At 44.3% G+C, this 26,322-nt stretch overlaps 1 protein-coding gene across 1 annotated transcript in view; it reads right to left on the reverse strand.

The window, feature by feature from the left end:
- Galm (galactose mutarotase) overlaps positions 1-22,964 on the reverse strand; it is a 79,580-nt gene extending 56,616 nt beyond the window's left edge. Inside the window, exons 1-3 of the mRNA XM_004839319.3 lie at positions 22,696-22,964; positions 13,738-13,892; positions 7,747-7,953 (exon numbers count right to left, since the gene is read on the reverse strand). Coding sequence (XP_004839376.1) covers positions 7,747-7,953; positions 13,738-13,892; positions 22,696-22,885 — 552 coding nt within the window. The 5' untranslated portion in view covers positions 22,886-22,964. The remainder of the gene's footprint in view (positions 1-7,746; positions 7,954-13,737; positions 13,893-22,695) is intronic.
- Positions 22,965-26,322: the final 3,358 nt, after the last annotated feature.

Genomic DNA, 26,322 nt, shown 5'->3' on the forward strand with positions numbered 1-26,322 from the left:
TTGGCACACCCCTGCCCCTCGCCTTGCCAGTTGTCGACCAAACTGACTATGCCAACAGTCCTAGTTACAATTGCAGTTTTTCTCTGCCCTTCAGGGTCCAGCCAGTACAGTTCAATGCTTCAGCTTGTTATCTAAGTTCGGGCCACAACGATAGCTTCGATATACCTGTCAGAGTCCAAAATTTCTCTCTCTGCTCTGTAATGCTTAATGGCTCTGCCGCCATTTGCCCTGCCCCAGGTCACGTGCTCGTCTGTGGAGGGAGCTTGGCGTTCACCTCCCTCCCCACTAATTGGACTGGGCTGTGCGTGGTGGCGACTGTCCTCCCGGACATCGCCCTCATTCCTGGAGATGAGCCAGTGCCCTTGCCCAGCTTTGACTATATCGCTGGGCGACGTAAAAGGGCCGTTTCACTGGTCCCCCTGCTCATGGGGCTGGGGGTGTCCGGTGCCCTTGCCACTGGCTCTGCTGGCATCGGAGTGGCGTTACACTCCTATGCCAAATTATCCAACCAGTTGATTAATGCTGTTCAAGCTCTCTCCAACACTCTTACAGATATACAAGATCAGATTGATTCTTTGGCTGAGGTGGTCCTTCAAAATAGAAGGGGCCTGGACCTCCTCACGGCGGAACAAGGAGGGATTTGCATAGCCCTAAATGAACATTGTTGTTTCTATGCCAATAAATCTGGGATCGTCAGGGGAAAAATTGGCGAACTTCAGGAAGATCTAAACAGACGACGACAAAAATTCGCTCAAAATCCCCTCTGGACTGGCCTCAATGGTTTCCTCCCTTATCTTCTCCCTTTGCTGGGACCCTTATTGGGCCTACTTCTGCTCATTTCTTTGGGGCCCATAATATACAACAAAATCATGGCCTTCCTTAGAGCCCAGATAGAGACAATAAAAACAGCACCCATACAGGTCTACTATCATTGATTGGCAATGGCTGACCAGGACGAATGCCGGACCGTCGATTAGGTCCTTGCTGTGGCAAAGTGTTCTCGCCCCACCTGGTGAGTGGGCTGACAAGCCAATGACGGGCAACTGAGCAAGTGTGCCATGCAATGAGAGAGCCCTCGTGCGCCGCCTAAGACAGATGCCAGAGCCTTGATTCTCTGGTTAACCGATGACGGGTAAGGTGCACGGTGCAGACACATATGTCGCTCTGACCCAAGACAGGCTCAGCCCCCGCAGGCTTGGCTCTCCTGACGCCTTTCTAAAATTATAATTTTAAAGGGAGGACCTGTGGGGGGCCTTGCTCCACCCCCGCTAGAACTCTTGAGTGCCTTTTACAGGCATGTCTGGGCCTGCTGCAAGTCTACCCGGCAACAAGGAAGTAGCCCCAGTACCCTCCCCTTGCTCCTTCCCTCTAACCCTACGGTATATATGCTGTAGCAGCTTCCGCAATAAACGAGACTTGATCTGAAACGTGTCTTGTCTCCATCTCTCGTGTCCCCTGTCCTTTGTCATTCTCACTCCCCCTCTAGGGTCTCCGTTGACTTACCCGCGGGATGGGACAGTGTCTATGGGTGGTGATATGCCAGCCTCTAGTGGGAGGAGCCCATGAGGCTGCTAAATGCCCAGGACAGTGGCCCTCCCCCCTCCCCGAGAATTTCAGTAGTGCTGAGGCCAGGAAATCCCAAGCAAAGCAAAACTGAGCCTCTGCCTGGTTCCAGAGAGGGAAACAGAGGCAGAGGGCTACAGGCTGGCAGGACACAGATTGTGTGAGCAGAAGGACTTGGGCCACCCTGAGAGTTAAGCCACTCTGAGAAGAAAGGCCCAAGATGTAGAGACCATGAGACTCTGTGAGTAAACATAACAGGAACTCCCATGATGCTCTGCTGCCGAAGAAGTGATTCCCTCATAGTCTCCAAGTGGGTGTGTGGTGGGCAGGGGCAGGAGGCCTCGGGAGACAGGCAAGACCAAGACAGGACCTCTCCTCCACCCACACTCCCTCCCTCGCTGCTTGTTTGCTCCCTGTTCTGCCCTGGAAGGGCAGGTCCAGAATGGGAGGGGTCTGTACCCCTGCCTAGTGCAGCTCTGAATGACAGCATCTATCCTTTCTGGCACCCTCTTACATCTCAGCGTAGCGCTGCCACTGAAGAGGCTTCTGGGACTGAGGAAATTAGAAGTGAGGGGAGAGATTTCGGAACTGTTAAAGGGCTCAGCTCGACATGGAGTTTCGTTTTATGGTACTGGGGATTGAACTCAGGGACTTCACACTAAGGTCATCTCCAGCAAGCCTTTCGTTTTTAATTTTGAAACAGGGTTGCTAGCTTGCCCAGGCTGACCTTGAATTTCCAATCCTCCTGCCTGGCTTGCTTTTGTTATTATTGTTGCTTGTTTGTTTGCAGTGCTAAGGACCAAACCCAAGGCCTTGCACATGCTATCAAAGTGCACTACCAGGCCTAACACAGAGGGTTTTGGTATACAGTTCAGGTAGACCTAAAGAGTCCTGAAAGAAGAAGACTCCTCTGTCCTTCCTTTGTACAAGCAAGACTTGAAAGACAGCCTCTCAAACATCATCAGTGAGGTGAGATTGCAGACTGCTCTGGACTCATGGCCTAGCATCTGTCCAGGGCTTCAGTTTCCTCTGGTGCTTGTGTCCTTTCCTTCTTTAAGAAAGTTACGTATCGATTACCAAAACCCTGGTCTGATTTCTACTGCGATAGATCAGTTTTGCTTACTCTAGAACTTCACATAAACAGAATCTTACAGTAGATATGCTCGTGTGCCTTGTATCTTCCACATATTCCACATAACATGATGCTCTTGAGAGCACCCATGCTATTGGATCAATAATTTGGTGCTTTTCCTTTTTTTTTTTTTTTTTTTTTTCCGGTATCAGGGATCAAACTCTGGACCTTGCTTTCGAGGCAGGCAGCAGCACCACTGAGCTAAATCCCCGGCCCTGGTCCTTTTCATTGTTGAGTAGTATTCTACAGTGTGACTATATCACAATTTATTTATCCTTTCTCATATAAATGGACCTGTGGCTTTTTTCCTAGTGTTTTACAATTGCTTATGAATGTCCTTTTCTGCTGGGTTTTTTTTTTTTTTGGTACTGGGGACTGAGCTCAGGATCTCGTGCTTTCGAGGCAGGCAGCAGCACCACTAAGCTAAATCCCCAGCCCTAGTTTGGTTTTGAGACACAGCCTTGCTATGTAGCTCAGGCTGGTCTCTGGAGTACTCGGATTAGAGGCATGTGCCACCACCACACCTGACTTGTTTTGTTTTTTAAGAACTAGTGCCAGGGGACCGGGGATCTAGCTCAGTGGTTCTCTCACCTGCCTTGAAAGCACAAGGTCCCAAGTTCAATCCCCAGTACCAAAAAAAAAAGAATTAGTGCCAGGCATGGTGGTACACACGTGTAATCCTAGCACTCAGGAGGAGGCTGAGGCAGGAAGATCACTGTGAGTTTGAGGCCAATCTGGGCTATACAGTGAGTTTAAGGCCAGGTTGAACGACACAGCAAAATCCTATCTCAAAAAAAAAAACCCAACAAGAAACAACCAACAACAAAAAAGAACTAGGGGGCTGGGGATTCAGCTCAGTGGTTTGGCTGCCTGTTGTGCAAGCACAGGGACCTGAGTTTGATCCTTGGTACCAAAAAAAAGAACTAGGGCAGGAAGAAATGAATCAACCTGAAAATCACACATCAAAACTGAAATAAACTAGGAGTCTGAGATGCCAGGAAGAAGCGGGGAGAAGGGAAGGTATGTCTATCAGGGGCCCCTTTTCTGAGGGGCCCCGGGTCACCAGGCAGCAGTGACCTTCATGGTGGAAGAGAAGCAGGCTTCAGTCTATGTTTCTTCTGGCCTGGAAAAATACAATGGTGGACTCAAGTGAAACAGCACTGCTGGATTCATGTCCTCTCTGATGAAAACTTGGCAAGAAATGCCGAGTTACAAACACACCTTAAGCCCATCTCTGAGTTCAGTATTTGCTTTGGTTAACTTCGCTTAGCTGCTACCTGTTTCTGCGGTGACTTTACAAAGTCATGATGACCAGCCTGGGGCTTAAAGACCCTTGTGTGCTCCGCCACACTGCTGCATCATTCAGCTCCTAACGCCTCCAGCGGGAGGGAACGGACCCTGTTGGTTACACAGAAGCCACAGCAACTCCCCTGACACCACGTCCGTCCTTCTCCAGGAGGAAACAGCTCGCTTATTTATTCTATGCTAGGTTCTAAAGTCAGGGCAGGGACCTGCGCCCCACCCCCAGAGCACAAGTTAGATTGGGCTCAATTCCAGGAGTGTCCAACCCCAGGCCTCCTGCCTTGTTTGTCCTCTTTTTATTAAGTGAAGAGGAATTAACTTGAGCAACATATAAAATATAGAGTCTGGGGCCAGGGATTTAGCTCAGTGCGCTGTGCCTGTCTTGTAAGCGCAAGGTCCTGAGTTCAATCCCTGGTACCCCCCCCCCAAAAATTATTATAACATTTTTTAAAAAGAGGGCAGAATGGTGGTTTCTCCGCCTGCTGCACAAGCTTAAGGAGCCGAGTTCAATCCAGGGTACCAAAAAAAAACAAACAAAAAAAGAGGGCAGAACGGGCCAGGGATTTAGCTCAGTGGTTTTGCTGCCTGCTGTGCAAGCGCAAGGACCCAAGTTCAATCCCCGGTACCAAAAAAAAAAAAAAAAAAAAAAAATAGAGGGCATTAGAAAGGTAGGTTTCGGGTTGGACAATCTTGCCCTTGCTGGCAAGGTTAGCTAGGGTGGGAGTCACACTTTGGGTCTGCGGGGGGCTTCTAGAAAAAGCAACCGCATTAGAGATATGAAAGGGAATAGGTCCTTTTTTGGTCTCTGGAGATGACTGTATAAGGAAGCGACTCCTGGAGCTGTCACAACCACATGACGGCTACGAGGGGACAAAGCCAAAGACAGAGCCCAACACTGTGGAAGTAGCAGGGAACATGGAAGAGACTGGGTCCCCGAGGAAGCCTCTATCTAGTCACAGCACAACCATAGCTACTGTTCTTCGTGTCAATTCGCCCCGATTTGCTTTCACAGCTCGTTAGGTAACGTTTCAAACAAACAACACATTCTCTGGGTTTTGTGTCAGGCATAGGAGGTACAGCAAAACAAAACAAAACAAAAAACACTTTGTCCTACAGACTTTTTCCCCTTCACTGATAAATGCAGTTCTCCCCGCCACCTCCCAGGCCTCCAACACTCAAAATTAGAAGTGATGGGCCAATTCTTGGGCCCCAAAGCAGAACAAAAGTTGACTACTTTAAATGTCAATCTTCGACCCATTTCCCCAGAGAGGGTGTGAGGCAGATAATGCTTCCCAGGGTCGGGTAAGGGAGGTTCTGAGGATGAAGGGGGGCCTCCGACCCAGGCCTGTGAGGACCCATCCACCCCACCCCAGCAACTCCGAAGGCTGGTGCCAACTTTGAAGGTGGTGCCTGAGTTGCACTAATAAAGAAGCTATGAAAGGAGTGTTTACAGCTAGGTGTGGCAGCACATGCCTGTAATCTCAATACTCAGGAGGCTGCGGCAGGAGGACTGCTTCGAGTTTGAGGCCAGCCTGGGCTACATAGCAAGTTGAATGTCAGCCTGAACTATGTAGTGAGACCCTGTCTCAAAAACAAACAAAGATACAAAAAGTGTTTGTAGGAGGTTAATATTGACCACCTTTCTGAGTGAAGTCTAGGATTCAGGAAATGATTCAGCCTCTGGGAAGAGATGCAGAAATACCTATCATTCCTGTAGGATTGGAAGGGTGGAAAATAGAGCCTTAGAAAATCTTTCATTGCTATCTATCTCCTTCACTGGAGCACATTGGCAGATGGAACACTTCATGTATAATACCTCTTGCTATTTCTGAATCTACTCCTTTAGATTATTCCCCACTTTATAAAACAGGATGTCCCTAAGTATACAAAACTGGAAAACAGAAAAATCACCATAATTTATGACCTACATAAAACAATATTTTGTTCTATTTCTATCGTTTCTTCTGAACTTATTTTATCAGTCTTTTTTTTTTTTTTTTTTGGTACTGGGGATCAAACTTGGGTCCTTGGGCTTGCAAAGCAGGTGGCGGAACCACTGAGCTAAATCCCCCGTCCTGAACTTATTTTAAAAAGTTGACCTTCTTATGGTGGGGTGCTCTATTTTGTTTTTGGCTTTTGGTTTGCTTTTAAAATCTCAAGAAGGATTTGTAGATGTCCCTGAAGATAAGAACAAGCAAGTAAAAAGCCATCTTTCTTATTTTTAAAGATTGAACTTTGGAAATTACATAAGAGCCAATTAGCTCTGGTATTTGAGAAAAAATACAGAAACAAATCAGCACAGTAGCAGCACACTCCTTAAAAGGGGCAAAAATGTAAGATACTGGCTGGCTGTAAACATCCTCTTATAGAAATCACACCAACGTGAATCAAGACAAGTGGACAGTGACGAATTCTCAGACAAGGAGGAAGTAATAGATGTAATCTACAGGGTTTGGCTGAGCTTTTTATTCTGTCTCAAGTGATCCACTCCAACAAACAAAGTTGTTCCCCCGGGGAGAGAATGAGGTGGTTAAGAGGGGATGAGTGAAGGGCGTGTCAGTGGCTCCATACCATCCATAGGTGGACAGACACTTTAAGGCCTTTCCCACTGAGGTTCATCCCTGTGCTGGGCTGATTTCAGTACCTTTACCAAGAGCTTTATAAAGCTTCTAACAGTGGCTGATAAATAATAGGTAGCTACAGTGTTTCCCTGAAAATAAGACCTAGCCAGAGAACAATCAGCCTTGAAAACCAGAGATCAAAAATGCCATCAGGGGGGCCGGGGATTTAGCTCAGCGGTTCCGGCACCTGCCTCGCAAGCACAAGGTCCTAAGTTCAATCGCCGGTACCAAAAAAAAAAGAAAGGGGCTAAAAGAAATGTCATCAGGGGCCAGGGATTTAGCTCAGTGGTCCCGCCACCTGCATCGAAAGCGCAAGGTCCTGAGATCAATCCCCTGTACCACCCCCCCACCCCACCCCCCCAAAACCCGCCACCAGCAGGCAAGGACAGGCTGAGTAGGGCTGGCCATTTGTGAGCTCTAGTTTTCAGGGCTGATTATTTTCCAGCTAGGTCTTATTTTTCAGGAAAGAGTATGATGAAATTTGGAACATGCCTATTAATCTAAAAAGCCCAGGCCTGGGCTGGGGATTTAGTTCAGTGGTTCCGCTGCCTGCCTCGTAAGCCCAAGGTCCCAAGTTCAATCCTCGGTACCAAAAAAAAAAGCCCAGGCCTGCTAAATCCAAGTCCGGTGCTCTTCTCACTGCCCTGTGCAGGGCAGGACTGGCCACCAGAGGCTGTGGGAGGAGCTAGTGGGCTGCCCGGTGGGAGCACAAATGGGTTTACAGCATATTTAAATAGTGAGGCCAGCATCACTGCCAGAGAGCCAAGGGTAGAAGGCACCTTAAATGGAAGTAGTCTGGAGGAGAGCAGGAGTACAATAAGGGAAGCAAATGTAAGCACATGTGGCAATTAGATGAGTGAGGGAGTTCTTGAAATAGCTAGTTCTTGTTTGAAGCATACGGGAAAGATACTTCTCTTGGCAGGACAATATATTCCTCCCGGCTTCCTCTATGACTTACTTTTATTGAGCACCTACTATAAGCCAGATGCTCTGCTGAGCCCTTTTCACCTTCACGGGGTGACCCCAGCCCCACAGGAAGTCCACACTTGTTGTCTCTCTAACCATACCTCCTGATTATTCCATGAAGCACCGTCAGTTACAGAGTTGGGGAGCAGCAAGTTCACTCACCTGGCCTGCCAGGTTGAAATAAGAATGGTTGGTCAGATTCACCGGTGTGGCCTGACTGGCCTGGGCTCTATAGTTGACCACGAGCTCCCCACCATCCAGGGTGTACGTCACCCAGACTTTCAGCTCTCCAGGGTAGCCTTCCTCACCGTCTGGGCTGACGCGGGAAAACTGCACACCATTTGACAGCACCTGAGGCATCCAGAGGACCTAGAGAAAAGCGTTTGCAAAGCTGCTTAGTCATACCAGTCCCAAGCTAAATGCCACATTTCAATATTAAAGATAACTGATTCCGGAGCTGGGGATTTAGCTCAGTGGTGCCGCCACCTGCCTTGCAAGGGCAAGGTCCTGAGTTTGATCCCTAGTACCAAAAAAAAAAAAAGATAACTGATTCCAGAAAGGGAAATAGTTATATAATCATTAAGGCTTTTGACCAAGAGCTTGAATTTTAACTAATCTAAAACTTTGTTTTATAAAGATGAGTGGTTTATGAAAAAAATTTATTTTTCTCTGTAACTATTCCCATTCCCTATATGCATTCTGATTTTATATGTATCTATAATATTTTTCTCTTCTTCTTTGATATATATATTCATTTTAATCTTGGAGCTCCATTTCTGATAAATGTCATATGGCAATACCTTTTTAACAGTACTAAAAAGTAACCTTAATGAATCAGCCTTTTTTTCCTGAGGTACTATATACAAATATAAACTCCAAGGTTCTTATGGTCCCAGGGCAGAATTTAAAACAAATAAGGTACTTGTTTTCCATTAGGAAGTCCAGCCTCCAAGTCAGGAGTCCTAATTTGGTGGCCTAGTTTGTTCCTAATTTGTCATATGACTTGAAGCATTGAACTTTCTGTAAAATAAAGGTGTAAAAATTATGTTAGAAGTGTCTTCTTGTTCTAGTAAGTATCATTCTAAGAAAGACAAGAAAAATATGAAAGAAGTTTTCCAAAAGAGCTTTTGGAAATAGGAGTAGGAATCCTAGATGAACACAGTGGTTCCCCTTGGCCCTAGAAGCCCTAAAATCACACTTCTAGAGACAGGAAAACCAACATTTAGTGAGTGCCTGATGTAAGCCTGGGCATCTGGATAGAAACTTCACAGGCACAATCTCAGTTCTCTCAGAGCAGAGAGAAAGTAGGTGTCATTATCCTCTTTGGGGCAGAGAACAGAGGCTCAGAAAGGACAAACTGCTTGGCCCAGGTACCCGTTCCCTTACTCTGTCGGCCAGAGTCCCAATCCCTTGAGGGAGCTCAGGATAGCTACAAAGAGCCTATAGCAGAAATAAGACCTCCAAGTTGTTCAGTGCTCACCAGTCACTGACCTGGTGCTGTACGTACAACAGCTTGGAAGAAAGGATTAGGTTGGGCCAAAGGAAATGACCATCTTTGTAGGTTGAAACAAACATTGACAAGTTTCATAAGGCTCCAACGAATATTATTATCCCCATTTTACAGATGAGCAAATTGAGTTCCGCAGAGTTATCTTGCCCGTTTCTACCTCCCACATCCCAGAAAAGTACTGTGGTACCCTTTCACACTTCACTGTTTGAAAGGGAAAAAAAAGTTGTTTAAATTCTTACATGTAATTAGTGTCACAGCCAGGATTCAGACAAGTCTGGCTGCATACTGTACACTATTCGACATCTTAGTCTCGGTGAATTTTTCTTCAAATCTCCATTTTCAACAGTACAGTTTAGGTCAAACTGTCATTCCAAATAGAGTTAAAAGGCAACCTCTTGGGCCAGAGGAATGGGTGTGAGGCCACGCTCTGGCCACCCCTCGCTGGCAGGGTCTGCTTCTCACAGACATCATGTTTGGGAGGAAGGAGAGCACAGCCCAGAGAGTGGAGTCCGCCCTCATCCACAGGAAAGAGGCTGGCATTTGAAATGAATTCACTGGGCTTAGTAAAAAATGAATTTTATGGGCCAGGGATTTAGCTCAGTGGTGCCACCACCTGCCTTGCAAGTGCAAGGTCCCAAGCTCAATCCCAGGTACTAAAAAAAAAGAATTTTACACCTGAATTATCTCCCAGAAATGCTGACCTTTCAAGATACTTAAAATAGGAAGTCTGTTGTATGTGTAATTAAAAAAAGAATTCCTCAACTATACTACAAAGCTACTGTGATAAAAACAGCATGGTACTGGCAAAGAAACAGACCCGAAGATCAGTGGAATAGATTAGAAGATGCAGAAACAACTCCAGACATACTCAGTCACCTCATCTTTCACAAAGGAGCCAACCACCCTCATTGGAGGAAAGATAGTCTATTTAATAAATGGTGTTGGAAAAACTGGATTTCAACCTGTCAGAAATTAAAACTAGACCCATACCTATCACTGCACACTAAACTAAGATCGAAGTGGATTAAAGATCTAAGTATTAAGTCAGAAACACTAAACTTGCTGGAAGATAAGTTAGGTAGAACTCTTGATGACATTGGCATAGGAAAAGACTTTATGAACAAATCTTCAGTAGCACGGGAGCTAGCACAAAGAATCAACAACTGGGATCTCATTGTATTAAAAAGCTTCTGCACTGTAAAAGAAACTACCAACAGAGCTAAGAGACGACCTACAATGTGGGAAGAAATATTTAGCAGCTGTAGCTCAGACAAAGGTCTACTATCAAGAATATATAAAGAACTGAAAAAAATCAGACCTCCCAAATTCAAAGACCCAATTCAAAAATGGGCATCTGAAATGAACAGACATTTCTCAGACAAAGAAGTAAAAACAGCAAGTAAATATATGAAAAAATGTTCAACATCACTGGTCATTTGAGAGATGCAGATGAAAACAACACTGAGATTCCACCTCACCCCACAAAGAATGGCTGCTATCAAGACATCAACCAATAACAAATGCTGGCGGGGGTGTGGAGAGAAAGGAACCCTTCTCCATTGTTGGTGGGAGTGTAGACTGGTACAACCACTGTGGAAATCAGTACGGAGATACATCAAAGAACTAGGGCTAGAGCTCCCATTTGACCCAGCTATTCCCCTACTGGGAATCTTCCCCAAAGAATTAAAAGAATCATACCACAGCGATATATGTGCACCTATGTTTATAGTGGCACAATTTGTAATAGCTAAAGCTTGGAAACAGCCCAAGTGCCCATGGACTGGAAACTGGATAAAGAAGATGTTTTTTTTTTATAAAACGGAGTACTACTCAGCCATAAAGAACGAGAAACTAGAGACATTTATAGCTAAATGGATGCATATTGAGGCCATCCTCTTAAGTGAAATAAATAGGACACACGTGTAAATACCGAATAGCTTCTCTACTGTGAGAAATTGAAAGTGTAAATAAGGATGAAAATGATTAAAACCAATAATTGATAATTTGAAATAAGAAAAGGTCCAAGGGTTTGGGGATGATGGAAGGGAAAGGGGAAAGGGAAGAAGGGAAAGAAAAAAATTATGGGGGAAAAAAAAAGGAATCAAACTCTGTGTAGATAGGGAAGGGTGGAGGGGGTGAAGGATGCACAGGTAATGGGAGAAAAAATAAAAACTAAGATGCATCATGTTCTGGTACAAGCACCCAATGATAAATGTAAATGTATTTTATACCTAAAATGTACCAATAAATATATATATATTTTTTTAAAAAAAAGAATTCCTCAAATGGAAAATTTTAGGAATTAAATATTCAAAATAAAATACCACCAACTTGCTACCTAGATATTGTCTGTCTCTCTCTTTCCTTCTTCCCCCTCTTTTTTGCAGGACTGGGGATTGAACCTTGGGCCTTCACACTGAGCTACATACCCAGCCCTAAATTTTCTCTTTTAGAGAAAAGACACAATGGAAAGATTTTTGTATAAACCAAATTAGCAGTTAAGTGTAATTCTTCTTAATGGAAAGATTTTCGTGGCCCTGCAGTTTCCAAATTTCCCGAAATTTTATATCTCTAGGCTTCAAAGTACTATTCTGAATCCTCTCAGGTTACTCAACTTTCATCTTTTTAAAAAATGTGTTGATGTAAATAGAAAAGCACATACTTCCAAACTAGTCATTTAGCATTTGTTGAGATCCAATAAAATACTGAGAAAAAAGTTCATCTGATGCTGCTCACGTTACTCTATCAAAACCTACTGCTGAAAATCTTTCAGTGGCTCCATAAAAACACTTGTTCTCTCCCAGCCCTCTGGCTGCTACACAGTCATCCTCTCCAACATCTGCAGATTGAATGAAACGCTATCTATTCTTCAAAGGCACTTCAGCTATCACCTCCACCACTGCTATTCATTTGTTCACACCCAGTTCCTACCGCAAGCTGCTCACATGTGTTACTATAGCTCACCTATGACTGCTGCTTGTGGAAGGGTCCATCTGCCTCACTGTACCGTGGGCCTCAGGAATCCTAGCGCATTGGGCTCCCTGGTTCACAGAAGGGCTTGCTGCATTGGAGGATACCGCTATGGCTTGACTGTGTCCCCCAAAGTTTGTGTTGGAAACTTAATCCCCAAATTCACGTTAATGGTATTTGGAGGTTGTGCCTTTGGCAGGTGATTAGGATCAGATGAGGTCATGAGAGTCACCCCTCCCCCCAAGATGGCATTAGCAGCTTTGAAAGAGAAAGAGCCAGGCTGGCTCACTTACCATATCCCACCACGTGACTGACACCCCCCCCCCATGTTGTGATGCAGCAAGATGGCCCCACCAGAGGCTAGCACCCTGCTCTTGGACTTTCTAGCCTTCAGAATTGTGAGCTACATAAATCTTCATCTGTATAAATCACCCAGTGGGTGTGTTCAGTTGCAGCAATTGAAAAGGGACAAAGACTGTTTTTCTGTGTTCATACAGGGAATCCTTATGAAGCAATACCTCAGAAAATACCACAGAGAGAAGAGGAACAAGCTAGAACAAGGTGCTGCTCTGCGATAACTCTGAAGAGCTTCACCCCAACCAGAGATAGGTCCAACTTCCCCTGGCTGGGCATTGCCACGGACCTGGGATGTTTGGAGACTGCTCCAACACTGGTAGAACACTTGCCACCCTCAGCCTTCTGCTCTCCACGGGTGAAGAGCCTATCACTGAGGAAAAAGAGAACCAACGGTGCAATCTGGTTCTAGGTCACAGACAGGAAGCTGGTGGGAGAGGGAAAACTGAGAGCAACCAACTTCCTTCAACAGGAGAGGTGGTGGCCAGAGGCAGAAAAGAAGAAATTGTGGTCGTTAGCTGCTGTATCTGTTGCTGTCTTATCTGACTCTAGCAAATAACTGATGTGTGTGCGAGGGGGTAATAATTTAAAGGGACTTGATCTCTGAAGTATTCTCTCACAGCCTGAAACGAGACTAGCAGGAGAGTCACTGAGATTAACCTGCACATTCCCATGGGTCTGGGGAGCAGAAGGCTAGGCATTTCTACACCAGGGAGAAGCTGGTGGATCCATTTGCTTTCTTGACCTGTTTTCCAGGGATTCACTTGGGGAATGGGAATTTTTATTTAGAAGGGGAAAGTGGAGAGAACCAGAGGTAACTGTGAGGCACAAAGCACTTCAGCAGAAGGGGAGGTGTGGGTGCAGTGCCACACTGCTCGGGGTATGGCTACAAGACACATTCAAAGCAGTTGTAGGGCTTGCGTGAGGGCTTGGGGCCAGGCCCACCCTGGCTGTCCCACTTAGGAGCTGTGTGACCTTTCAAAGCCCAAGCCTTTTCATTTGCTTATAATACAGAGCTATAGTAAGTGTTAGAGATAATGTATGCAAAGGCCTGAGCAGTAAATGCTGGGTATTATTATTAATCAATGTATTGTTAACCTGGTTTCTCAATCCCGAAATGTGAGAAAGCCACTTCCTGTCTTTTCACTCAGAGCTCCTGCGCCTGTGACAGTGGGAGGAGCCAGAGAATGATGGGTCCCAGGTCTGCTCCCCAAACCCTAGATCACCGCAAGGGCTGGGGTTGCGTAAACAGAAGGCGCGCTTGAGGGCACTTTGTGAACTGTGTCAAAAGGGGGCTCTGTCCGAGGCCCCTAGCTTACCTTATCAAACCCCCTCAGTCCTCCATGCAGGCTGTTGGGCTCCCTGTTAATGGGCAGCTGGTACTTCTTCCCATCCAACGTGAACGTCCCTTTGGCAATTCGGTTGGCCACCCTCCCAACCACGGCTCCAAAATAGGGCTGCTTTTGGAGGTATCCTGCAAGGTCAGGAGACGACAAGTTTTACTGCTGCCCACCACTCTCTTCTGAGGGGAGCTACGCTTAGTTGGGCCCTAAGAGTCCTCATGGAAGGACAGAAAAATGTGATTTTTTAACCCATGACTTTTTCCTTTTCCAAAGGTGATTCATGTTCATTATAAAAATTTTAAAGTATTTTTATAATGCACAAAGAAATTTAAATCCTCCTTAATCCCATCACCAGAGAGATCCATTGTTCATAATCGTATTTATATCTTTCCCTCTTCTAGTGTATGCAGACTAGTGCTTTTTTTTTCTTTTTATACAACTGGGATCTTAGTATAATGCTGCTTTATAATTTGCTTTTTTTTAGGCCAATCAATGTTTTTATCTAAAAATTACACCTTTATGTAGTATTGGGGAAAAATCTTATTCTTTTTTTAAAACTATACAATTAGTATATGAAAATATCCTTTAAAGAGAGTTAAGTGATACAAAAAGAGGCCAGGCTTGGTGGTGCACAGCTGTAATTCAAGCACTTGGGAGGCTGAGGCAGGAGGATTGCCTCGAGTTTGGGGCCAGGCAGGGCTACATAGTTTAAGGCCAGGCTGAACTGCATAGTGAGACCCTATCTTGAGAAAAAAAAAATACAAAAGGATATAATTCAGGCTTGCCAGAGGACATATAGGATGTCCAGTTACACTTGAATTTCAGACAATGATTTTTAGTATAAGTATGTTCACAGTATTATTACACATGTTAAGTATCAGTTGTTTACCTGAAATTTCAACTAGATACCCTGTATTTTTACAGTATTTGCTAATCCAGCAACCTTAACACAGGGTAAAACATAAAAGCCACTCTTCATCTCTTAACTTCCTTCTCAGTAGTAACCACTGTTAAGAGTTTGGCGTGCATTTTTTTCTTTGAATTAACTTCATATAAGTATATATACAAACACACACACACACACACACACATACATACATATATTCTATATATACAGAATTGTACCATACAGAAATTTTTGCAACTTCTCATTTGTCAAATGTCTTTTTTTTTGGTAACGGGGATTGAACTCAGGACCTTGCACTTTCGAGGCAGGTGGCAGAACCACTGAGCTAAATCCCCAGCCCCTCTCTATGTCATTACGTATCTTTCATGGTGAAAGGATATACTGATGAGCATAAAATACCCATGGACTCTTTTGTGGGGAGGGACACTATAGAGAGTGATGTTGCATTACCGCAATTACAGCTTTGTGCCTGGCCATCTCCTGATACTTTGTTTCTTTAAGTTCCTCTGTGCTTGGTTTACACGGAAGAGATTATGGTCTGGATATAGGCTGTTTTTTGTGTTATCACCAAGATTTCATTTGACTCTATTTTCCTTCAGATCACTTAGAATTCCATTCCATTTTCTGAGGTCCTTTGTGTCCACCTTGTCTTCTTTGGATTAGTAGGAGTGCAAGCCCATGAACTATTTTTCCACAGGTGAAGGGGCTCTCAGGATACAGGCTGAATCAGTCAGGCCAGTTGCAGGCCACAAGTCCCCATACCTCAGCAGGCCAGGCACAAGTTAAAGATGAATGGTTCTCTTCCAGGTTTCCTGTCCTGCTTCCTCCCTTGCTTATCTGGATGCCTCTGAGTCCTACTCATGGGCCCTCCAACAGCTAACACTGACTGAGCACTCTCTAAGTTCTAGTCACTTCCTGTGGCACTACACTGAACTCATTTCATCCTCAGAATGTTTCTCTGAGGTAGATACTATCACTACTTCTATTTGACAGATGTGGAAACTGCACACATGAGGATGGAAAAATTACTTGCTCCAAAACACTAGTTAGTGGCAGAACCAAACCTTGAATCCAAGCAGTTTGAGTCCTTGTGCCCAAAAGTGTCACATTACTTACCATTCCTCCCTGGGTAACCCCGAGGCTTTATTCCCAGGACCCCCATAAGATACCACCATATGCAGATGCTCAAGTCCTTTATATAAAAAGGTAGCATTTGTATATAACCTACACATATCCTCCCATAAATTACTTTTTTTTTTTGAGACAATATCGCTATATGTTTCAGACTGGCTTTGAACTCACTGTAGCTCAGGCTGGTCTCAAACTCCCAGCAATCCTCCTGCCTCAGCCTCCCAAGTGCTGGCATTACAGGTATATGCACCATACATACCCAGCCCTGCCATATACTTTAAGTCATCTTTACCTTACATATAATACCTAATACAATGCAAATAGTTTTTATACTATATTATTAAGGGAATGATAAGAAGAAAGTGTAAATATGTTTAGTACAAATGCATTTTATTTTTGGTACTGGGGATCAAACCCAGGGTTTCACACATGCTAGGCAAGCACACTACCACTGAACTACATTCCCAGCCTTTTTAAAAAAATTATTATTATTTTTTGAGTCAGGTTCTTGTTAGCCTTGTGATCCCTCTGCTTTAGCCTCCTGAGTAGCTAGGATTACAGGCATATACCACCACAGCCAGCATAAATGCAATTCTTTCCCCCCCAAAGATTTTCTCTATGGACACAGAATCCACAGATAGGGAGAACTGACTATGCTTGAGAGCACAAAACACGTTGGTTGACCAACCCTACTACCATCTCTAGGCACACGCCTGGCTGATCCCTCTACTAGCTTCCACCTCTCTCCCTATGCTCCTGGTTTTTTTGAAGCTGTACCTTTAAAACTACTTACACTGGTGTCTTCGTTACTTTTCACATTGTTGAGACAAAATACCTGACACCCAAAGTTAAAGGAGGAAAGATTTATTTGGCTCACAGTTTGCAGAGGTTCAGTCCATAGTTGCTGGCTGCAAGGCAGGGAGGCATGGCAGAAGGGCATCACAGACCAGGCAGGCAGAAGGCAGCATGCAGCAAGCCACAAGCAACAGGTAACAAGCAGCAACGTTTTTTCTGTCCCTTATGTCTTATCCAGGGTACCTGTCTTTAGGGCAGGCAGCACTCACACCCAGGGTGGGGCACCCTTAATCCTAGCACTGCACCAGGAATCAATCCTAGCATCACATCCTTGATCCCAGCATCACACACTCTAGATCCAGCCACTTCCGAAAACCCCCATCTATAATGGCCATAACCATGGTTAACTACAAGGAGTCAGTCCAAAGGGCCAAACAAGCTCTTTCTTGGTTTTGTTTCACCTGATTTTCACTCAGAGAAAGGGATGATCCCTTTCCTAACCATCTTCAAGGATCACAGCAAAAGACAGGCTACCAAGAGAAAAGTGTCATGTATTTTTTTGATCATAGTTTATTTGACTCAACGACCTCTGGGTGAACTATCCATTCTTACATTTAGGTGTGATGAAGTATGGACAGCCATGCAGAAATACGACTGACAAGAAAGGTTTGATAAAATAATAGTGACTGAAGGAGAAACCCAGCATGGCTGATCTGTCTAGATTCTTTTTGACCCATCTGGGAAGCGTTCCTTCTTCCCAAGTTCCTTAGGAACCTTTCTGGAATGGGGGAGCCGGTGACCTACAGTCAAACGAGGCAGGTGAGAGAATTTTTTTTTTCTTCTTTTTTTGCAGTTCTGGGAATTGAAACCGAGGCTGCTCTATCACTGGGTTACATCCCCAGCTCTTTTCGTTTTTTATTTTGAGACAGGGTCTTGCTTAAGTCCCTAAATTGTCTTGAACTTGTAATCTTCCTGTCTCAGCCTCCCAAGTAGCTGGGAATTACAGGGGTGTGCCGCTGTGCTCAGCAGAGAATTTTTTTTATGGCCAACTCTTAGAAAGAGAAGGTGCGGGTAGAGTCATTTTTCTAGGTTTTATGGTTGGTTTGGGGGAAAAGGGTTTCTGGTCCTATGACCTGGCCTGGTGAAGGGCAATTAGGACAGGAAGTCAGAAACGATTTCTAAAGCCTTCACTGCCTGGGATATTGTTTTCTGAACCTCAGTAAGGCTAAAAAACATGTAGAAAAAAGCAGAAATTTTGTCTCAAAGACTGTTGGGTGGTAGCTAACTGTCAGTCCTACCTCGATTTATTCCACAAATGTACAGAGCTGCCACTCTGGCCTGGAGGTATGCTGGGCACTGCAGACAAGCACAGACCTGGCAGCTAGACTCCTGCCACAGGCTGGCAAGGTGTCCCTGAGAAGTGGCCACTCCCTGGCCACAGTTAAGTCAGCCCAGGGAGAGCAAAAGCACTTGCCAGTTTGGACGAATAGCTGTTAAGGATTAGAGGAGAAGACAGAGAAACCGTCATTCCCAGCTGACTCTGAAAAGATCCTTCACAGAACAAACAGAATTCACACAAATGTTGCTTAGCTTTCACCTTGGGTCAGAATGACAAAAAGTGACAACCTCCAAATCCTGAGTACAGCAAAACTGAAATGTTGTTTTGCATTGCAGAAAATACTGTTTTCAATGAAAAGTTCCAAGTTCCTAGGTCAGTCCATGAATGCTGATTTGACCTAACTCAATTGCTAAAGTGAGAGAAAGTTCACCCCTCTTCCAGGGAGGGCACTGGCCAGAATAAATTAATAATGCCTAGCAAGGGGATATGGTCTTTCCACTCTGCTAATACTTCAGGTCCCCACTATTACACCCACTTCAGACAGAAATACAATTATTTACTATTCTTCTCTCAAAGCTTTCACCCCCTGAATGACTATGCTTTGGCTTTCTGAGGAAGTAAGTGAACTTTCAGTGACAATCACTTCAATTATCCCAGATCCACCTATCTATCTATAAGTGATTTTTTTTTCCCCTTTGAGACAGAGTCCCGCTTTGTAGTCCAGGCTGGCCTCAAACTTACTATGCAGCCCAGCTGGCCTTGTAGTGATCCTCCTGCCTCAGCCTCCTGAGTGCTAAGGTTACAGGCATGCGTCACCATGCCAGGCGCCTATGATGTTTTGCAGGCTAACAAAACGAAACAAAAAATTCTAGTAAGGTGAGGGAAGATCTTTGGGGCCAAAGGAAGGAAAAGAGATAAAAATGATTAACTGCTCGCTCTGATTAGAGACATGTCACAGTCGGCAGTGTTTTTAATCACCCCAAGCTGTTTCAGGGGAGGGACCGATCTGGAGGAGTTGTCACTTGCCTAAGACCACACAGCTGTAAGAGACAAGGTAGAGATTTAAACCAGGGCTGGGGATTTAGCTCAGTGGTGCCACACCTGCCTCGCAAGTGTAAGGTCCTGAGTTCGACCCCTAGTACCGGAAAAAAACCAAAACAACAACATTAAACTGCAGCTTCTACCCTGACCCCTTTGATTTCTACCTCACCCTCCTTCTGATCTCAGGTTTTGTAAAAGCAGTAAGTTTGTTTATTTGTCGTGGTACTGAGGATCAAACCCAGCGTTCTGTGCATGTTAGGCAAGTGCTCTACCACTGAGCTAAGTCCCCAGCCCTAAAATCAGACTTTGTTTTTTCTTTTTTCCATAATAGTTCTCATTGCAATAATAGGGTGTTGGTGTTAAGTAGGAGAAAAATCAAGGGGAAGAGGTCTCACGGCTTGTGCAGACTGCTTGTTTATATCGGACTTATAAGCAAATATTCTCATGACAGGCTTTGAAAGAACTCTAACAACTGAAGGCAGGACACTCAGATGAAAAACATTTTTAAAGACAAGAAATGGTAGGAAAAGCTCATAGAAGTCATTACTGATTTTTTTTCCAGACTATAACTAAAAGATTGTATAATTTACCTCTTTAGAATTATACAGAGAAAAGATCTCATTTTCCCAGGGAGAAATTGAACCATTCTGACCTCCGGTCATGGCTGTCATCCAAGCAGTTTATATAACCTATCTGGGAAACTAAAGATTGTTCACATCCAGCCTGGCAGTTACAAAAGGCCCACGTCTCATGGAATTACCCATGCTTGGCCATTCCTCATGGATCAAAACATTTTTAGGACATGGTAATGTCAAGATAATCCTGTATTGTGTCAAGTCTAATTACTTTATTTACCTCAGCCTGCTCATATATACTTACATAATCAGACATTTAAAAAGGATATACAGTGAAAAATGTGTCCATCCTATACTCTATACCCCAGCTATCCAGGTTCTTTTTTTTTTTTTTGAAACAGTTTTGCTATGTAGGTCAGGCCCATGGCAATCCTCCTGCCTCAGCCTCCTGAGCACTAGGATTACAGGCTTGTGCCACAATGCCTGGCTACAGGTTCCTTTCTCTTTTTTTTGGTACTGGAGATCGAACTCAGGACCTTGCGCTTTCAAGGCAGGCGGCGAAACCACTGAGCTAAATCCCCAGCCCTCTTTTGGTTAATTCTAATTTGTTAAAACCCATATTAAAAAATGAGTGTTGGGCCGGGGATTTATCTCAGTGGTTCTGCCGCCAGCCTCGAAAGCGCAAGGACCCGAATTAGATCGCCGGTACCAAAAAAAAAATTTAACCAAAAGAGTTGCACAGAGCCATTTCATACTTTTATGACAGAGACAACCTGCTTCCTGTTATGACATGTGAAGTCTATGGCAATACTAAAAGGATCTATGAAAAACTGAAAGACAAGGCCTTAAAAGGGAACTAGGGTCCATTTAGAATAACCTCAAAGGCCTCTAAACCTATTAGAAAGCACTATTTTATATTCCAAACATATTCTCCTTCAATTTCTGTTTTGAAGATAGTATTCACTCCTTTTAGGATAAATTATCTAAATTATAATACAGGAATGAAAATGTCCATCTTGATCTAGCACCAAGAAGAATATGTGAATGCTTTGATTCAACTTGGCATTTTGTGAAGCTGCATGCATGCTGATAAGAAAATGCTAGCAAACATTCTCAAGATGTGTTGACACAAGGGAGGACAGGGAGCTGTCTTTTCTCACTTTTAAGAACATTTCTTTGGGCCGGGGATTTAGCTGAGTGGTTATGGCGCCTGCCTTGCAAGTGCAAGGTCCCGAGTTTGATCCCCGGTACCAAAAAAAAAAAAAGAACATTACTTTTATTGAGACCCTCACAAGAGTCACAGAGGCACAGATGGTAATGTGAATGCCCTCCCACAATGTATACTTCCGTACACTGGCACTTCCATGCTTACCAAGAAACTGGTGCTTCCTGGGTCCCATGTCACTGTGGCTCAGGCTTCATATGAATTCCCAGGAGTGCTGGTGCTTTTAGATCTATGTGACTCTTACCTCAGAACTAAATAAAGCAAGAAGCGAGGGAGCCTGTGTGTCCTGGTAGATGGGCAGCACCTCCCTGAATGGTGACAGGGAAGCCATGGAAACCAGGTGATGAAAGAAGGTATTTTCTCCAACTTCCTCACTGGCTCTGGAATTCTAGGTATAGATCAATTCTCCTTGGCCTCTATGAGCAATTTGATTCTGCACAGGCACACATAATCTCTTTGTGATTTTTATCTCAGCCTAGAAAAGGGTTATGCAGGGCTGGGGATGTAGCTCTTCGGCCAAGCGCCAGCCTGGCAAGCCCAAGGCTCTGAGTTCGATTTCTGAGGGAGGGGTTATGCTCCCAGCAGAGAAAAATGACTCAGCAAAATGATTTTAAGGTCTCCTTTGGACACTTGCCTTGCCCTCTTGACTCTAAAGATGTCTGGAAAAAAAACAGGAAGGGGAAATGTGCCTGATCTCCACATCACGCACTTTCCTACCAGTCAGTCTCCTGTAACAGGCTCCTCACTTGTTATCAACAGGGAAGTCTGCTGAAGGGACCCCTCTCCAAGCCAAGCCTGGAAGCTCAGGGCACGTAAAGACAGCCAGAGGTGAGGAATGGGATCCTCACAATATTTTATCATAAATTTTACTAAAGAGGTGGGATAGTTTTTCTATGGGCAAAACAAAACTCTCAGCTTTCCTGTTGACCCCAAATCATGAACCAACTTAAACATCTAGAGAACAAAAAAGACAGAATGACATGTGGAAAAAAAACCTCAAACCTCCTCTCAAGCAGAATTTGTCTATCCCACTACAGACCAGAGCGTATTAATTCTGTTTCCCTTTGCCAGTTTTAAGACCTCATTTTCTGTCTAGGTACACCATAACCCAAAGAGATCGCACAATTTACCTTTTCCCCGGCTGCAATCAAACTGCAATTATAATTATTTATTTATGCAACTGCTGGATTAAAATCTATCTCTTCAACTAAACTGCAAGCTCCTCAAAGCCGGGGACCTCGTTTGTCTTGCTGAATTGGGCTCGCTGAATTGATTTCAATGAATTAAAAGTTTTTAAATCATTAGTACATGATCCTAATTACCCATGGATTGAGATGAAATAAAAGTTCACCGAGTTAGAAGGCCTCATTTCTAGACAGAGCTGGACTCCCTTCCTTAACTATGTGCTTATTGAGCAGAAGGGGAGACTGACCTTTATACCTCCGCTAACCAAAAGAGCCAAGTTCTCCACTCTTACAGTCAGTCAGCTTGCACTATGGAGAATTTCTGGGTCGATTAGGCCTCCAAGAGAATTTGACAAAGGAAAAAGGAAGTAGAAGGCGCAAGTTTTGATTTTCCTGCTTCAGAAAGAGCGCTTGGGAAGAACACCCCCCCCCCCCCCAACCAGCAGTTCAAGATTGCCCCAGGGTTACTGAAGCTTTGTCTTAATCTCAATAGAGAAGGTTAACCAGAGGCAAAGCCTGAGTGGGTAATCAGACAACAAATCCTAGAGAGATCTGCAATCATTCTGGGTTTTTTTCCCTAGCACTGATACCGGCACAACCCTGTTAACAAGGTCCACGCACTCCCGAGTTAGACGATCCCAAGCTCGGGGACTGGTGTAGTAGGAGGCCCGAGCGAGTCGGGTGTGTCACGAGAGCTCCTGGGGTCCGCCAGTGACCCGGGGCAGGATGCAACCCACCTTCCAACTCGGCAAAGCCGAGCACCACGTCTGAGGCTGTCCCCTGCCTGTCTTTGACCTCCAGGGCTGTGATCGTGCAGCCCCAGGAGATGATGTCCACTCTCAGCTGGTCTGACCGCAGCTGGAACTTCTCCACTGTCCCTCCCCCCGAGGGCAGCTCTCCAAACACGTTTCTGTTCACCGAAACCATTGGGAAAGTTCAGGACGTGCAACTACTCCCAGCTCTTCAAACGCCAGTGGCCAAGCCAGGAGTGACTCAAGTTTACTGGAGAAGGGACGGGACTCTGCCTAGGCTCCTCCCCTTCCTTGTCTGGATTTAGGGAGTAACCTTTACTGCAAAAAAATACCCTCCGGGGCTTTTCTAAATCTTTTGGCCAGGGCGACAGAAAGGGAAATTTTCCAGCCAGGCTGGCAATTCTTTTCCTTAATTTACTTGGCCGCACTGCATGTTGGGAATGGTAGTCCTTAGAAAGTGGCATTGCATTTTGGGGCCTGTAGTCTTTCTAAACCCAAAACCTGAGCCGGGGAATTCCACTGGCTTCTCCTGCTCACCTTCTCAACATGGCATGAACTGATGTTCCCAGAGCTCTCCCTTCTTGTTCCTGAAGTTCAACTTCCTTTAGGAAGAAATTAAGTGAACTATAGACAGGTCCCTGTAGATACCAGCTTCCATACCTACAAGCAGGAAGAAGTCTACAAGTATGAAAGTCCTGAGGTCATTGAATATCTTGCCTTAGTGAGCCCTCAGCATTATCTGAGGTATTAAAATGCATATTCCTAGGCCCACTCTTGCATTTCTGATTCTCAGAGCCTAGGGTGATAATTAGGAATCTGCATTTTTTACCTCCCTCAGGTTATTCTGATCCATATTATCTACAACCAGACATAAAGAAAGATTTGGTGGCTAACTGTAAGATTTGATGGCTAACTCAGATTTTCCCTGAATTAGGCTCTGACAGAGGACTACAATAAATCTATTATAGAGCCTTAATAGACTACCAGATAAAAAAATGGGTGTCTGTTTCTTTGCTAAATCTAGAAACTCTAGAAGGGTACTGGACCTAGGGAAGAGGCTGTGCTGGAAGCCTAAAGAGACGTTTTACTCAGTTGTCTTCATTCTGTTCTTTGCTGGGCCCTGCTTTTGGCTTGGTTCCTGCACGCTTCAGACAGCATCCAGCCAAATTGCGGTGTGCTGGGAAATGCATCTGTGATTAGGAGACTAGGAGAACTGGGATCATGTTCCTGTAATCAGATGCTAATAAACCATAATAAATGTCTCTCAGCCTTTTCTGTGTAGTTTGTAGGAGTATTCAGCATTCTTCCCACAAAGCCTCAATTCTCCACTGCGAACTAGGGAGGAATTCTGATAGCGAAGGCTTAGGGCTTGCAACAGGCCTCAGTGACCCGAAACCTATCAAAACAAAAAGACCCAAACAAGTCAGATTACAGACTGGGCTGCATGCATACAATAACAGACAGGCACTCCCGGCCTGCTGCTTCATCAGAAATTCTCATAAGCTCTGCAAGTCCCATCACCCCACTTAACAGTTGTGCCTGACTCATGCACAAGCCTTTTCGGCAATGCTGTGTTAGCAAGGATGTCTTAGAATCTCTTCTGTGAGCAGGAAGTCCACATTTTTTTTTTCTTTCAGCCTCCAGTTGGTTCTCATTGTTCTGCCTTTTGCCATCACAGAAGAAATAAATGCATTTGAGTGGCCAGCACCAGGTGTTGCTAGGGGAGGTCACGTTTCCTAGCTTGGGAGAAAATGAAATATATTATGATGTCTCCCTAAGGTGTAAGGAGTACACTTCTTGATTTTATTTTCCTTTCACTGTGAAGTCTTTAACTGTTCCAAAGAGGACTACCTTGAGTTTAAGTCAGCTTCATCACAAACTGATTTTTTTACCCTAATTATCCCATTTTCTTAATCTCACAGTGATACACTCTAGGAATATTTGTGTGTCCCCCCCCCCCCCCAGTCTAGGAGAATATTCTTCATCTGTGAGAAGGTCAGAAGCAAGGAGGGAATATATAAAATGAAACGCTGCCAAATTCTGGGAAGTATTTCTTTTTCTTTCTTTTTTTTTTTTTTTTTGGTACCAAGTATCGAACTAGGGACCTTGTGCTTTCCAGGTAGGTGGCAGAACCACTGGGCTAAATCCCCAGCAGGAAGTACCTAATTTAACTTTGAGCTAAACCTGAGGGCAAGGTTATGAGGTAAAGGGAGGAGGATTTGTGACATTTTTTTGTCAAAAGAAATGATTTTTCTTTCAACTGGGAGGAGGTGTCAGGGTGTACCAATAAAGAATAAAGCCTGTTTCTCCTCAGCTGGAGGTTAGTCCTCAAAACAGAGTCGACTGGGCCTGAGGAAACCGGAGCCCTCAGGCCCTGCCTCCTCCTCCTCCTCAGCAGCAAGCGCTGTTCCTGGGACCTCTTAGCCCCTGGATTCATAGAAACGACTTTGAAGCCTGAAGCTGCTGACAGGCTACTGGACAGAGGAAACTCTCTGAGATATAATTACAGAACCAACTCACAGTTTGTCTATAAAGAGAATGGACTCTCTTCCATCAGGTTGATATGTTACTACAGACCTACTCTCTGTCTCATTCCTTGCCAGTTCTTCTCAGTATTCCTTATCTTTCCATAAGATTTTTTGTTGTTGTTATTGTTTATTCCACCATTGGCTCTTCGACTCAGCATTTTGATTTATATATTTTTTTCGTAACCCAAAGTCATTATATTTTGTTGCAGATAAAACTCCTGTGTCTGGAAGCCAGGAATACTAGGAAGAATCCTATCAAGTTCAGGTAAGGTAGAACTCTTCACAGTTCAATTCAGGCCAATTTCATTAATAATTCTGGAGGGGAAGGCATCATGGGGGCCATGTGAGAAGTTATTTAGGAAGATGGATCAAATTTGCCTGTGTGACATGTTGTTCAGTTGTCAAATATTAAATGAGCGTTTGCCAAGCACTGTGCTAAATGCTGGTTATACATTAATAAATAAGACATGGTCTTTGAGCAGATTCTAGTTTAACATGATATAATCCTCATCTCTATCCTCTATAAAAACTTCAGTTAGGGCAGGAGATTTAGCTCAGTGGTTTCACCACCTGCTGCGCAAGCACAAGGACCTGAATTCGATCCCCAGTACCAAAAAACAAACAAACAAAAAACTTCAGTTAAATTTTCAGAATTCACTATCAGCCAATGCTGGATGAAGCAAAATGTTGGGACTGCCCTCGAGGTATTTGTAATTTTAGGGTTGTTTCAAGATAACCAGCTATATTGGGGTTATTTTAAAATTTCTAGGACCAAGCAATGACTGGCACATATTAGCTGTTCAATAAATAATTATTAAATGAGTCTATGGTAGATTCTTCCATGAAGATAATGCCATTGTGGAGAACTGTCTCTGATACTAGAAGACCTGAGTTCAAGAGCCACTAGCATTTACTGGCTGGGTAATTAGTTCAACCACTTTGAACCTCGATTCCCTCATCTATAAAATGGGAATAATTTGAGGCAGGCAGCAGTTTTTTTTTTTTTTATATAAGATTTATTTTTTTCTTTTCTTTTTTTTTTCTTTTTGGTTCCGGGGATCAAACTCAGGACCTTGCACTTTCA

The sequence above is a fragment of the Heterocephalus glaber genome, unplaced genomic scaffold (genome assembly GCF_053883595.1).
Source record: "Heterocephalus glaber isolate CG9 unplaced genomic scaffold, H.glaber_assembly_v1.0 deba00001457, whole genome shotgun sequence".
Taxonomy (NCBI): Eukaryota; Metazoa; Chordata; class Mammalia; order Rodentia; family Bathyergidae; genus Heterocephalus; species Heterocephalus glaber.